A 16,110-nucleotide genomic window follows, 5' to 3' on the forward strand; every position below is an offset into this window, starting at 1 on the left:
TTGAGTGCATGCTCCATTCCCTTGATGTTTGTAGGGCTCTGGCCTTTTATATTTCTAGAACTAAGGACTTCTGCAAATCTCCCAGACTGTTTGCTTCCACGCCCCTTGGATAGGTAATCCAGTTTCTTCTCAGAGAATTTCCAGATGGATAGTTTCTGCCATCGCTTAAGCCTATGAGCTGGTTGGCAAGACCCCACCAGGTGTATTGAAGGCACATTCCACTAGAGCCGTGGCTACCTCTACCGCCTGGCTATGTGGCATTGAAGTCTCTGACATTTGTCGATCAGCTACCTGGTTTACACCATCAACCTTTGTGACACATCATAGGCTGGATGCCAGAGCCAAAAAGGAAGCAAGTTTTGAAAGGGCTGTACTGACTTCAGTTTTACCATGACGGCCCTCCTTCTAGTAAGTGAGCTTGCTAGTCACCCATTTGTGTGCATTCACAGAGACCACGAAGAAGAAAGGTTACTTACCTGTAACCATGGTTCTTCGAGTGGTACTCTGTGAATCCACACGTCCTGCCCAACCTCCCTGCTGTCCGTCATGGGTTGTTTACAGCTTTTTAATTATCTGAGCTATGACAGCAGTGGACGTTTGGAACTGAGGTACCATGGGCAGACGGGGCAGGTGCGCCATGGGGAAACATTCTATTGGTCAGTTATTTAAGCTCTAGAATATTCCGAAGAGTCCTGCTCAGGCGCAGTTTAACCCATTTGTGTGGATTCACAGAGTACCACTCGAAGAACCATGGTTACAGGTAAGTAACCTGTCTGTTTTATTGTACTCTGTTTTAAGTAGTTTGCTACATTTTGTGGTAAAGTGTGTAAAGTTCTCAGCAGCTGAGATTCAGTTTCTGCATAGTTGGTTTGCAGCTACCTGGGCTTTGTAGAGTATGGGAAGCTGCTTCTCGCAGTGTTTTCCCCTTTTGATACTATAGGTGCTTAGTCCTAAACAGAAGAAATTGTAGCAATATTATTGGAGTGACTAAACTGTTCGGCAGGTTACTTCACTCAAATGATTTCACTTGTGATTGTGCTACAGATGGTCACATATATACAGGGGTTGAAAAATTTTAGAATGTCTCACCGGTCAGTCAAAAAGTTCACCAGTCAGCATGACCGGACTATAGTCTTGCAATTTATGTTAACAAATTTAAACTAGGCACTTGTTCACTTTTATTTCTACGTAACAATGCATACAAACCCAAAATACAATAAATTGTGTTACATACACAGGAAACACTGATTTATACCCTCAGACTTCAGTTGCTTTATTACCTGCGTGCCTGTGGGGTCACGAAGCTTGTATTTTGAATGCCTTTCTTTTGAAGGTCTCCAGGAAAAATAAAACTGAAAGCAAAAGTGCCCAGCCTCTTAAGGAACCACGGTTCCCTCACACCCCAGGATGTGTCCTCGTTCAGTTGAAATTGGGCGCAGGGAATCTTTATATTCTCCAGCATGGGACTATTCTACATTCTCCTGCAGAGCTATATCTCTATGTGCTGCTCAAACTCTCTTCTCGCAAAGGCAGTTTTCCTTTTGCAATGGGAGGAGGGAGGGGAGGACTGCAGGATTAGAGAGAGAGAAAGAGACAGGCTTGTCAAGCAGCATTTTTCACTCGTCACAGACGAGTGGAAGAGTGCATTTTTCAAGCCCTGCATATATAGGTCACTGGATATGTGAGCTGAGTCCAATACTTTAGTTGTCAGCCTGCTTCATAAGTTTATATCATTTATTTTCAATAAAGCTGTTTTGCCAGTGCAGCTTCAGAATCTGCCTCTCACTGATTGAATTTGCATAAGTTGAATAGTTTGACACCAAGAGCCTGGTAATAACATTCATATCAACACAGATGTGAGAGACTTCAAGGCAGAGTGTGCTTATTTTTTGCCAACCCCCTTTTGTCTATGTTTATAAATAGCCTCCTGCTTGATAATGAGCGATGGAAGCAAGCTGATGTTCCTGCAGAGTTCCAGGATCTTGTTGATTCGATATCAGATGGCAAAATAGCTTTACCAGAAAAAAAAGTGGGAGGTGAGTTTTGCACCTGTTTCCCCAACAGACAATGTATGATAATAGTTTCTTCCCAAACTTTTCTGTTTTTAAAGCAAACACCTGATTATAGATGAAATGGTTAAGCATTAATTTGAAACAAGTTAATGGTAATAGAACTGAGTCCTGCTTGTTGTCATCTGAAGTCATTTCAATTCTTTCACCTTCTAGGTGTAGGTGAATCTTATGTGTTTTAAAGATCTCAAACTCCTAGGCCTTAATAACGAAAAACATAACTTACAGAAATACAAGTTTGATCAGCAAGCCCCCTCAAAAGAAAGTCTGTGTAGAAAGTTCAAAAATTGCAAAGTTCCAAACATTGAGGCAAGAAATTAAAGAAACACGTAAGCAAGATCAGGTTCTCCTTCTCCTCATACTAATTTTAGCAATCAGAGTTGCTAAAAAATCCTTGGCTACCTATTTAAAAGAATTTCCAGTAGCTACTAATTTGCTTCCTGAAATCCAAAATTCAGTGATTTTGCAAAAACGTAATCTTACCCACAGATTGTTAGGACATGAGTCCTGCTTCTTGGGTCTGACAGTTTGGTCCATCCTCAAGCACTAGCAAGGCTAGGAAATGCAGAGGAGGAGGAAGAGGAAGGTTAGCTGCTCCTGAGTGGACTGAAGATTCCCAAGGATAACCTAAAGTTAATAATAAAATGTCTCTTAACCATGATGTATAAAGGGCATCCCCTATGTATTTCAAGATTCCTAGAGGCTTCCATTATGCCTATGGAAATCATATAAAAATATCCCCTTAAACAGCACATTTCACCTAAAAAAGTAACAAACTCAGTGAGTGCATAAAGGTATGGGAAAGAACCTGCAATGCAAGTGAGAAGCTGATACAGCAGATTATAGTGCACTGAAGATCAAACATGATCCAGTCTTCAAAGCCTCATCTTATTTGTTTATATATAGAAGAAAGGATTCAGTCAACCATTTCTTGTCTCATGATCACTGTGATGTGATCTGTTTGGATATAAGGAAGTTAGGTTTTTTGTAGATTTTCAGTCAGTTCCTTACCTCTTCCAGTGGTTCTTTGGTTTTCCAAATTATTCTGTTAGCATACTGCCCATGTGCCCTAAGCAAGACTAGCCTTCCTGTTAGCCAAAGTGAGGTGACTGCCTCAGGCAGCAGAGCATGAAGAGTATCATCCTCTGTGGAGCTAGCTGTTTGCTTCCTGACAAGCTCTAAGGCCTTTCAAACACAGGCATTTTTGACAGAACTTTTCTGGAGAAATCATCTGTATGATGGTTGTTTCATGTAGGAAATTCCCTGTGCAAGGATTTTTTTTGTCAGCTCACAAACATTGCTTGTCTCTTAACAGTTCTCTGAGATGAGAAGTTAGAAAACAGCCACATAGGTGGGAGAGGAGTAGGAGGAAGAGGCCACATTGGACCAGAGATGATGGAAATGGAGTTACAGGTGGTTGGGGAGAGGACAAGGTGAACAAGAGGAGATGTAGGCTAGATACAACTGGAACTGTGGACAGGGCAGGCTGGAAGAGATAGGAAGGGTGATGGGCGAAGGGGAATTTAGGCTCAGTAATGGACAATGGTGGGCTGGAGAACATACAGACTGGAGGAGTCAGGAATAGGTGATGGGACTGGATGAGATGGAGAAAGATTACAAGGCAAGAAGAAGCAATGAGGTGGTGGTGAAAGGGTGAAACAGAGGTGACAAGGAAGAGAGGAGATGACATGGTATTAGCATCAGGGAAAGTACATGTGAGGAGAGAGGAAGCAGGCGGAAGGGCAGTGGTGGCAATGGGTGGGGGAAGGCAAAGGGAAAATTCTCTTCCCACCTCAGGCAAAGGGAGAACTTGTACTAGCCTGGGCCTAAGCTTATAAACAGTATGCCATTTTCCAGGTTTGATTTTCCACAATTGAGTAGGTAGCTGATTCTTTACTCCATATATAGCCTGTTACTAGGATAAGTTGAAAAAAGACAGCCTCCAGTCTTGAAGAGAGTGTTGAGAATGAACTATAGTATGTATGATCTACCAGTTAATCTAGAGCAGCCATTTTGTCCTCGGCCCTTTTAGGGGCTCTTCTCAGGTTCCAAGTTCCCCTGTCAAACAAGGATACAACCAAACAGATATCTTTCAGAATGATAAGTCACATGTTTCACTCTGTGGTCCCTTCAAATGTGCCAGGGGCCCCCTGTGGCCCCAGTTGAGAATGGCTGCTCTAGAGCATGTAAGTGGAATGGTGTAGCTATTCAAAAGCAAATGAAAGTTTAAGGATGGAAAATTAAAGCAGAAAATTAAACAATCAAAAGCAGAATAATTTAAATGCTTTTATCAAACACACACATATGTTATTGCTAAGGCTACACAGTGCTGATTAGCTTACTGGAGGTGATAGAAGAAGGAAAGACTGTAGATCTTGGTCTCTGTTGCAAAAGCTGTCTTTTCTTCTGTGCTGTTCCCTCTGACTCCCTGCTTGATTTCTACGCAGGGCACAGAGGAGGAACAGAGCACTTAATCCTTCTCCCACCAAACATGGTTGTTTGCAGCATGGAGTTTGATGTAGAGTAGGACCCCCCTATCCACAGGATTAGTATCCACTGATTCACTTCTCCACGGTCTGAAAATATTAAAAATATTAAAAGAAAATCCTAGAAATATATATTTTTAAAGGTGACATTGCCAGAACTGACTAGTAGAGGGATTCAGAGACCATGCTATGTATAGCGTTCAGTATTAAAATAGCATTTTCTATAAAATGCATTTTTCAGGGGGTGGGGGCTTTGAACCAATCACGAATGGGTATGGGGTTCCCACTGTACCTACCTGCATGTAGTTCATTATCACTTCTACCTTTCAGGCTAGTGCATAATTGTGAAACTGTTTTAATAAACTGTTTTGAAAAACCCACAACAACCATCAGATCCCGGCTGTAAAAGCCTTTGAGAATCTACAGATTAGGCATCCTTCAGTCTTGAGAGACTATGGTATTGTTCTCTGTATGGAGGACTTGCAACATTGTTTTAATAATGTTTATAGTACTTTTGGATTGTTTTTAGTTCTAGGATTTTAAAAAACATTTTGTTCAATTATGTAGCACCTGAGGAAAGGAAGCCAACTGATTACCTTATTGTTGATGGACAGAAGTATGCTGTAGTTGGGTAAGATATGCTTCCTCTTTTATATCAGATTATTTGCTGCATGCTTTGAATAATTAATTTGAATGTGAAATGGTCTATTAAATGGCTTTCTTTTTATGCAAATGACAATAAACCCAGAGTTAATCTTGTGCATACAGTCAACTTGTAAAAGAAACACAAATTTCAGAAAATGTTGGTTAAAATTAATTAATTAGAAGTACCATACTTGGCATATGTTTTACATGAAGTGTAATTGATGAGAAGATTAAAATGGCTCATTAGTTTTATTTGTTTTCTGTCTGCTGGTCAGTGATCATAATAAAGCTCATTCATTCGTATTTATTTTCTGGCTTAAAGTTCTAAATTATAAAGTATTTTCAAAATTTTTTGTTTACCTGCATAATGAATATACTGCTCAATTAGTAATAGCAAGTCTGGACAGTTAGCAGTAAATATTAACCAATCCAGTTTTAGATCTACTCAGACCTTTTGAAATCTGTTGAGTTTAGTTCTAACAAGTCCCTTTCATGGGTTCACTCTGTGTAGGATTAATGTTGGATTTAGCCCTAAAAACTATCAAGAAAGCCCTAAAATCAAGAGCATCTATTAACCGTTTTTTTTCTTGTATAGTTCTATATTATGTTTACTTTATAATATTATTGTATGTTACTCCAAATATTGTTTTTAGAATCTGAGAATGGAATGTAAGTTTTCCAAAATAAATAAATAAAAATTGAAGGAAAAGTAAGCCAATATCATTAGTGAAATAGTACATATGAAAATAAAATATTTAAAGGCGGCATTTTAGAGAAGTAGGTTTGATGCTTTGCCAGTCTGTCATGTGATGTGAAATTGCCAATCTGTTTGTTTGCTTGCTTGCTTTCAGGACAGTGTTATTATTAATTAGAATCATTCTTGAATACTGCCAATGTGTGGACAGCATCCCCTCCATAGCAACGGACATGCTTACTCGCCTGTCCGATTTACTGAAGGTAAAGATTGCTCAACCTGCAAGAAATTACTGACTTTCGTGTGTTAATTAAATTTTACCTTGCATTTGACTCCAGTGACCTCAAGGGGTGTGTGTGTGTCTTCTACCCTACTTTACTCTCAAAAAGCCCCGTCAGGTAGGTCAGGTTTAGAGAGACTGACTGTCGTCAGGGTCACTTCATGAGTTTCAGAATGTTCCTTGCATATCTAAGTATAGTGTTCATGTAAATGTTTAATTAATCTAAATAGGCAAGTCAGGAATATTTAAAGAAACAGCTTAAACATTAACATGAGAAAACTTGTACAGGACTTTAACCTCTGTTTCCAATATACATGATGAAAAAAAAATCTTCCTTGAAGGTTTCTGTTCATTTGTTCACTTTCTTGGGTACAGACCTTTCATTGTAAGCTCCAAAGTAATTCTAATATTGACTTTCAAATCTATTCTAAAAAGATCAAATGTGTATCACTTGTCTGATTTTGCTTCTTAGTATTTTTGGTGCTAGCTTAGTCATTGGAATTTGCATTGGTGAGCTGTTAACTTCAGTCTTGTTGTCTATATATCATCAGTTTATCTGGGCCATCCTATCTTGCTTCATTTGCAGAGTTTAAATCTCAAATTAGTAAAAACAAAGAGCAATGAAATCTACAGCCAAACAAATGGAAAACTCCTTGCTTTGTGCTTTGAAGGTCATTTCATCCAGTCAAGCAATAAGCTTTTTTTTCACTTGGTTTTTAAATAAATAATTTCCTGATTTTTAACACAAATTAATTACATGGTGTTGTTTTACAAATAAACAGTGCAAAGTAAATGCTATGGCACAGGGTTATTTCTATTTTAAAAAAAGAAACATTAATCGTTACCATCAGCAGTTACACCTCTGTACTCTGAGTGCCTTCCCTATAAAAGGGGATGCCTGCAGCCTTTTTTTAAAAAGGCAAAGCAACAGCTCTGCATGAAGATGTGTCAGATGCTTTTTGTGGCCATCTGTTCTTTCCAAGGAGGGTATGCAGAGTCAGGAGATATACAATCAGTCAAAGTATCCTGGTGGTGAGGCAAGGCAACAGTGACTACTGGCAAAGTCAGCTAAGGGAAAAGACATAGAAATGAGGTGAGAGGGAGGAGGCTGAGTTTGGTGCAGTTGGGTATGGCAGTTTGCTGTTTCTTGTGCTCTTCCACTTAAGGCATTCACTCCTTCCTAAAGGTAGAGCCAGTTCTGCATCAACCTCTAGACAGGGCAGCTTATTTGTTGAGATCACTGTCTCCCAGTTGTACATTGGATCGAAATCCATGCACAGAGCTGATGAGGTAAAAATATGCAGTGGAAGACCGTCTTAGGTTTTACATAGCAATTGGGAACCCTTAGAGGGGATTTGAGCCAGCAGTACTTATCACTTCTGTTAGAATATTTTTAACTCTTACACATATGCTTTTTACGTGTATAGGAGAATGTAGTGTTTTCTGGATTGTTTTATTTGTGCATTTGGATATTGGTCTTTGACCATATTAAAGGTGACTTGACTTGACTACATAAAAGTAGTCAATTTTTTGAGATTAATAGGTACCAGTATTTAGGTTTTGTGTCTCTATGACGCCCTCTTCCATTATTGCTATGACACAATGGTTTATCAGAAAGCATACATATTTCAAATAACTTGCTCCTTCATACTTTGCATGAAGGTCTTCTATGATTTTTCCCTTTCTTGTGCAGTATTTCAACTCAAGAAGTTGCCAGCTGGTGCTTGGAGCAGGGGCCTTGCAAGTGGTTGGCTTGAAAACAATAACTACAAAAAATTTAGGTATGGATCTAACTTTCAGGTTTTCTCTCCAAATTTTCAAGAGAAATTTCTCTGAGCTTTCAGTCCTTTAGAAGTATGTTTTTAATTTAAATTAGTCATTATTTTTTATATTAAATTAATTTATTGTGGAAACCAGATTAAGGAGCCTGCACCTGTTTTTTTTAATCACTCTTGGAAATAAATGTAAAATGCCAGGTATAAAAGAAGTTCTTTCTTAAAAGAAAGTTCTTTTGGTGGATCACTGGTGTGCTAATTCAACATTCCTTAGGATTATCCAATGAGGAAATTTCTAAAATGGGATTTAAAAAATCTTTTATGCAGATTGGTCCATGTGTGGTATTTTTTTTTAATGCTGATCTAGGGAAAGGTCTCTCATTATAGTAATAGCTCTTCTGTGTTGTTTTTCCTGCTTTTTCCTTGATGTTTACAGCCCTCTCATCACGCTGCCTTCAGCTGATAGTACACTACATTCCTGTTATCAGAGCTCACTTTGAGGCTCGCTTGCAGCCCAAACAGTACAGCATGCTTAGGCATTTTGACCACATTACCAAGGTATTTTTTTCAACCATTTTCTTATTTGAAACGTTTGTTCCTTTCATTGTGGTATAAGAAAATACCTCCCCCAAATAAATGTAAGGTTCCAGTAGTGCTGAAACAGGTGCTTCTCCAGCCTATACAGTTATGCTTTTGAATGGGTGTCTAGTAATAACAAGGGACGTGGTGGCACTGCGGGCTAAACTGCAGAAGCCTTTGTGTGCTGCAGGGTCAGAAGACCAGCAGTTGTAAGATCGAATCCACGCGATGGAGTGAGCTCCCGTCGCTTTGTCCCAGCTCCTCGCCAACCTAGCAGTTCGAAAGCATGCAAATGCGAGTAGATAAATAGGGACCACCTCGGTGGGAAGGTAAACAGTGTTCCGTGTATAGCCGCGCTGGCCACGTGACAACGGAAACTGTCTTCGGACAAACGCTGGCTCTATGGCTTGGAAACGGGAATGAGGACTGCCCCCTAGAGTCTGACACGACTGACTAAATGTCAAGGGGAACCTTTACCTTTACCTAGTAACAACCCTCATTTCCCTTTGTGTGATGTGCGCAGTCATTTTGCCCATCCCTAGTAAATGTGTTAATAGACAGAGCTGGGAATAATTGATTCTCAGAGCATCCTGTGGGGATTTTGAACTTTTTTCTTTTCTCCAAAATAAGCAGGCATCCAGAATTCTACTTGTCTGGAAGGAATGGCTACAGTCCTTACAGCTGCCTCCTCACAGATTATTTTTATATTTTAAAAATTTCTCCTTCTGTTTTTCCCTTTCTCCAAACTGTGGTGCAAGTTAGTCATCCTCAACCTGTGGATTGCAATACCCATAGATGGGAAGAGGCGTTGTTTAGGTCAGACTCAGCATTTTCACAACATGAAATTTGGGAGTTACTGTTCCTATTTGTTGTTGTTTATTCCCTATAATTATGACTGCCATTTTTATTATCCTTAAAATTTATTACAAATGATAAATATGACAGCATACAATAGCAGAATACCTGTGAATATATGAATAGCCGTATCAGAAAAGGTGGGATTTTAGTTTCTGGCATAATGGGACCCAGGTTCTTTGATTGATTGATACAATAGGAAAGGCTGAAATTTGAGAATCATTGTTGCAAGAGAGGAAGTATTCTCTGTTCCGTTCAAGTCATTTGTCTTTGTTAAATTATCAAACAAAGTACACAGTATTGCTTCATGTGCATGGAGATTTGGATAAGATAAGAGACAATGGGATAAACCCTTTGGTTCTCTAAATCTGTGTTCCAGTAAGAGAATGCTTTGCCTCTATCTTGAGCCCTCCAGTAAAATGAAGAGGGCTTAGGAAAGAGGTGAGCCTATAGAATAAGATGCACTACAATAGAGAATTTGGGGGAAAGGTGGAGTTTCCCATTTCTTGTAATTTCCAGAGTGAAGAAATACTCTAAAAAGCCAACGGATCTGAGGGATAGCTGATTACAAAGACAAATAAAGACTTTGGTGATAAGCCAAGCCAGATGCTATGCTTCCAAGCCCACTGCCATGAACCTTAACAATTAAGTAATATTGGAAGGTAGAGGGGGACACTATACTGCTGTTTATTTTTATTCATGCCTTCTGGTTATGCTCATTAGGAAAGAATTCTAATGAGGATAATGGTATAAAATAAATAATAAATATGTTTTTAATTTCAGGATTATCATGACCACATTGCAGAGATTTCAGCAAAACTTGTAGCCATAATGGATAGTTTATTTGACAAGCTCCTCTCTAAGGTAACAATTTTGAGTAGAACTGTGATTCTCAATTAGTCTTCTTCATTTTGTGCAGGTATATGGGCTATATTTTCCTTGTGCATGTTGCTATTTATAATAATTATTGTGTTGTCAAGTTGATTCTGACTCAAATGGCAACCTTTTCCAAAGTTTTTTTTAATGTATAAAGACCTCAGAAGTGGTTTACGATTCCTTTCTTCCGAGGGCATCCTGGGATTATATAGCTTGCCCAAGGCCACACAGGATCATCCTTCTCCTCCATGGCATAGTGGGGAATTGAAATACCAACCCTCGGTTATGCAGGCAGGTGCTTAGTCTCAGTGAATTATCCAGCCAACTATGTTGTCAGTTACTAGCCTTTTTGAAGTCACTCTCCTTACCCTAGTTTCAGTGTGATATTAACTTGTTACTGTACCAGTGCAAACATGTATATCTGGGGTGGGCAAAGTACAGCTGCCCTAGACTACGTATAAACTCCCAAGGAATATTTTTGCATCCTGTGCATATTTCCCTATTCAAAAAAATCTGGAAAATAGGAAAAAAAATACTTCTGTGCTCCTAAACCCATAAGAGTTAAAGTATTCTGGAAATGTTTGGTTTTGATTCACAGGGGTGGGTGGGTACCATTGGATCCCGGCCGTGAAAGCCTTCGAGAATACATTGATCCAAGGAGTGCTGGCCCCAACTATCCAGGGAGTTCTTGCAGTCTCAATGGTTCCTCTCATTTCTGACTGCTTCCTACATCCAGCCGATGCTGGTAGTCCCTTGCCAGGCACCTCTGCCTTCTGCTCCAGTGTCATTGCCTGCTCCAATTACCAGCAAGCCTGCAGTCCTCTGAGACCAGCCTCAGCAGCAAGACCTTGCATCATCCTTGCTGCCAACAGACAGGTTGCCTACTCAGGTGTGGCCAGATTAGGAAATACCAGACATGGCCAGTCTGCCTCTCCAGTTCCAGCTGAGCAGGTCCACAGTTCTGCTCCTGCCATTGTCAAAGCTGAATATTCACACCAAACTCCCCCTTTGGATCCGATGCCCCTCAAACCTGACCAGCAGCAGGGTCCTCCACCATTTGAGATAACTAGTCTTCATTGGTGTCCACTCTCTCAATCTCATTCCTTCTCAGACTCTTTCTCCATCTCAGACTCAGAATTTCAGTCCACTGTTGTCACCACCACTGAATTGGAGGTGGTGGATGCCAAACCCCCATCTCCCTTGGAGAATATTAAAGTCCAGATTTTGTCTGAAATCTCTCAGCATGTGTCTCTCTGCATAGCAACTCAGAGGCCCTCTCCTGAGCACTCCAACCATCTCTATGATCAGATCACCTTGGACTCTTCACCTGTTCATCTGGTCATGGTCCCATCCCTGCTGGCTCTAGCTAGGGATGCCTGGAAGAAACATGCCTGGTTGTTGCCCACCTCTAGGAGGGTGGAGAACTTTTACAGAGTCTACAGTGAAGGAGCTTCTTTTCTGCTGAAACACCCTCAGCCCAACTCATTAATTGTGGCAGCCTCCCAAACTCAATCAAGGAGATATCAGATTCCTGCTCCTGAAAGGAAGGCAGGCCATAAGCTGGATGGTGTCGGCTGTTGCCTATACTCTACAGTCTCCATAGCAATGTAGATGGCCAACTATCAGAGGTGATGGGAGCATACCAACAATCCCTCCTTAATGAACTCCAGTCCCATCTGGATGCCCTACCTGATGCTGCCCAGACTGATGCAGTGGTGCTTACCAAGAAGCGATGGCTGTGGTAACTCAACAAATGCGGTCAGCCGCCATGCCACAGGCTGCGCAGCCAAGGCTATTGTGACTGCAGTCACAATCAGGCGCCATGCATGGCTCTGTGTTCAGCAGGTGTCAGAGATTATGTCTGCTACCAAATTGAGGATCTCCCCTTTTGATGTGGAGGGTCTGTTTCAGACAAATATGGACGATATTATGGATGACCTCTAAAAGAAACATTCAGCAGCAAAGAAGTTCAGTGTCTATCTGTGATACCAAGTGTTCCTTCTTGCCAGTCTTGGAGAAGACCCTCTGCTACACCTTCTCCCAGACCGCCTTATGACAAGCAGAGGTCACTTCATCCTCGTCTTACTACCCTCAGAGGAACAGGCATCAGAAATACAGACTCAGAGGGCAAACCAAAGCAGGGCCTTTTACTTCCTCCATCCAGTCATCTACCTGCTCCAACCTTCTCTGCATCCAGATCCCCCCCCCTTTCTGGCACTGTTCTTACCTGCATGGCTCTGCATAACTTTGAACAAATGGGTGCTCTCCATTATCCAATCTGGATAAACTGTAGAATTCTTTTCCTTCCCCCCACGGAACAACGAGGTTATTTCCCTCTTACAGAAGGATGCTATCCAATCAGTTCCACATCACCTCATCCTGCAGTGCCACTACTTATATTACAGTGGTGCCTCACATTACGATGTTAATTCGTTCCAGCGAAATCGCTGTAGAACGAAAACATCGTAAAGCGAAATTAAAAAGCCCATAGAAACGCATTAAAACCTGTTTCATGTGTTCCGATGGGCTTAAAACTCACCATCCAGCGAAGATCCTCCATAGGGTGGCCATTTTCGCTGCCTGTATTGCGAGGAATCCGTCCCTAAACACAGCAGGGAGCCATTTTATTTACCTGGCGGCCATTTCGAAACCGCCGATCGACTGTTGGAAAATCGAAGCAGGGAACCGATCATCGCAAAGTGAAACTCCTCCATAGGAAACATCGTTTTGCGATCGCAAAAAGTTCATTGTAATGCGATTTCGTCGTTAAACAAAGCAGTCGTAATGCGAGGCACCACTGTACTTTACATTTCTGAAGAGGAATGGTGGCCTCAGACCAATTCTTGACCTGCAGGGAGTCAGCAGATTCATTTCTACCAAGGAATTCTGCATGACAACACTGAAAACTATAATTCCTGTGCTCTACCGTGGAGATTGCTTTGCAGTCATTGACCGCAAGAATTCATATCTCTGTGTCTCTATCAGGCACCACCATAGTTATTTCCTTTGGTTTGCTGTTAGCTAATCCATCTCTCAGTTCAAAGCCGTTCCATTTGGACTCTCCACTGTGCCATGGATCTTCACCAAATGTATATTGTGCACTCTTGGGGCATTATGATCTATCCTTATGTTGATGACTGACTTGTAATGGCTGCCTGTGAGAACAAGACATGAAAGAATGTCATGTTCCCACTCACCCTCCTCAAGGACCTTGGTCTCTAGGTCACTTTCTACAAGTCCATCCTTGACCAGAGCTTGAACTCTGACATGGCCAGGGCATACCCCCCCCCCCCAGCTTCTACCAAGATTCACTTTGTAATACAAATCTTTACCCCTGGTGCAGTAGTGTTGGCTTGCAACACTCAGCAACTGTTGGGCCTTATGGCTTCCACTGCCTCAGTAATTCTACACGTGAGGCTAAAGATGTGGCCTTTTCTAATATGGTACTGTATCTTTCATTCTTCAGTCACATGCAAGATCATCCTACTCAGCTCTTCCAGGTGACCTCGGAGCTCAGTACTCAACATTGAACCTGTTCATGGGCAGATCTTTCCACTCTGTATTCCCAAGCATTCAGGTTGTGACCAGTGCAAATCTCCTTGGCTGGGACACGATGTGCTTCTTCCATCAAATCCATGACACCTGGACACCCAGAGAGTCTCTCCTACACATAAAGTTAGAACTCGCAGTGTACAAGGCCTTCAGAGCTTTCTAGCCTCATCTGTTGGGCAAAATCGTGCAAGTAGTCACTGACAATATGAGTACAGTATAGTATATGAACAAACAAGGAGGGACTCACTCTGTGCACTTGCTTCTATCCATGGACTTCTGAGAGTGGTGTGCGGAGCATTACATCTTTCCAACCGCCATTTATATGGCGGGCCAAGACAGCAACATTGTGGATACCCTCAGCAGAGGATGTAGTCAGACACACAAATAGGAATTAAACTACCATGTCTTCTTCTCCCTTTGCAATGAATGGGGAACACCCCAGGTGGATTTGTTTGCCTCGAACAGCAAATGCAGGGACTATTGCTCATGTGCAGGAAGTGATCCCCGAACCCTAGGGGGCACTTTCATGTTCCGCTGGGATCATCACCTTCTCTACCTCTGATTCACAGAGTAATTACCAAGCTCCAGCAGGAGAATGCAGACACCATTCTTTTGACCCCCTTAATTTCCCAGAATGGGGAATTGTGGGATTTGTAGTCTAAGAACTCAAAAAATCCCACTTAACTAAGAGCACTATAGTTGAACATATCATTTAGAGAAGGAAAAAGAGGCTGTATACCACATAATTTCCTTGGCAGAAGATCTGCAGAAAAGAGATATATCCCTGATTCAGAGAAAGTTTAATTCTTCATTGTTTAATTTTTTTATTGTATAAAGCCCTTTACAACATAATACAAACAAAGATACAAATCTAGGTCTTCTCCTCCTAGCTGCTAATGCAAATAGAGAAAGATATTTTGACAACACAAAGTAAGCAGACTCAGCTGGAGTAACAAAGTTCCTCCTTGCAAGAAACTCAGAAGGTATTTCTCACAAGGCTCATCATATAAAGGACAGTGGGTTAGACAGTAAACAATATCCATTAGAAAATGCAGAGGAGCAATGTTTAATTTGGAGGTTTTCACAGTAGGAGTCTAAAAAAGCAGAGGGCATGACATTAAACCTTATCTCAGTAAAAGCTATTCTATGTGGGTTTAGGATAATGGTCTCAACATAATTAGCTCTCTGAGAATCTATTTAATACAAGAGTATAACTTAAAATATCTTGTGGAATGGATAGCTAACGTGTTAGTCAAAAAGGCTTTCTGAAACACTAACTGCCTTGGTTGTAATTTGGACACTAATTGGAACACTGTCAGCTCACAAGTTGGCTCTCCTGCCAATAAATGCAAAGCAGAAACTCACAATTTAGAATTTAAGGAATAGCAATAAGCTGCAAAGACCAGCCACAAAGTTCACACAACTAAAAGTTTTCATGGAAGTTAGAAAGCTGTACTTGTGTTCTGGCCATCCCACTTCAGTGCAGACATGCAATTCCTGGTTCTCTCTCTCTTTCTATCTCTTTCCTGTTCTTTTTTTCTTTTGGCCTGTGTAGAGCTGTGTAGCACTAAATTATCAATGTAGTGATAGGGTGATCTAGCACTAAAAGCAGTAGTTTGTTTAAAAAATAATACTTTGGGCTGACTAGGGAGAAATATTGGAAAGGTGTTTCCATGGTCTCTAAATATCATGCACCCCAGTTAATATATCACCATGACATCATCCAGAGTCATGTTGACCATTTTTTTGTAGAACGAAAGAAACAATCATACTGTATAAGGAAACTACTATTTGGATCATTTCAACTTGGAAAAAAGTAGAAGCTCCCACTGGCAAAGGAAAAAATTCCAAATCAGAAGCAAAAAGGGCCAGGCTGATTCACATGTGATCATTGAAAAATACTTAGGATTTACCTAAGCTGATTGTGGAAGAAATCCTGAAATATTTGTCAATGTAATCACATTTTCAATCAGAGAATAACCACGTCATCAACATATAGGGAAAAAAACTAATGTTCGTGCTTGCTGTAACAGTTTAGGATGCATCCAGATTCTCAAGCAGTTTGGGTAAATAATTAAAAGGAAAATGGACCAAAATACATCCTTGTTTGACAGCTTTCAATAATGGAATTGAGCAGGTCAGCGATTCAACCCTACCAACTCTGATTTTAGCAAAGATGTCTTGGTGCTCCCTTTGCAACAACATCAATAATAAGAGAGCCTGCTTTTTAAACAGAAGGGTTGAAAACAATTGATGGAGGGGGAAATGCAGAAATTGCTGCACAGACTCTGTTCCTGCC

The 16,110-nt window shown here is 40.8% G+C and overlaps 1 protein-coding gene across 6 annotated transcripts in view; it reads left to right on the plus strand.

Moving 5' to 3' along the window:
* VPS54 (VPS54 subunit of GARP complex) overlaps positions 1-16,110 on the plus strand; it is a 71,201-nt gene that overhangs the window by 41,673 nt on the left and 13,418 nt on the right. For all 6 annotated transcript variants that reach the window (XM_078377472.1, XM_020803365.3, XM_020803364.3 and 3 more), the window contains exons 16-21: positions 1,924-2,036; positions 5,123-5,186; positions 6,052-6,157; positions 7,868-7,955; positions 8,386-8,507; positions 10,167-10,247. In XM_078377472.1, the coding sequence (XP_078233598.1) occupies positions 1,924-2,036; positions 5,123-5,186; positions 6,052-6,157; positions 7,868-7,955; positions 8,386-8,507; positions 10,167-10,247 (574 nt within the window). The remainder of the gene's footprint in view (positions 1-1,923; positions 2,037-5,122; positions 5,187-6,051; positions 6,158-7,867; positions 7,956-8,385; positions 8,508-10,166; positions 10,248-16,110) is intronic.

The sequence above is a fragment of the Pogona vitticeps genome, chromosome 1 (assembly GCF_051106095.1).
Source record: "Pogona vitticeps strain Pit_001003342236 chromosome 1, PviZW2.1, whole genome shotgun sequence".
Taxonomy (NCBI): domain Eukaryota; kingdom Metazoa; phylum Chordata; class Lepidosauria; order Squamata; family Agamidae; genus Pogona; species Pogona vitticeps.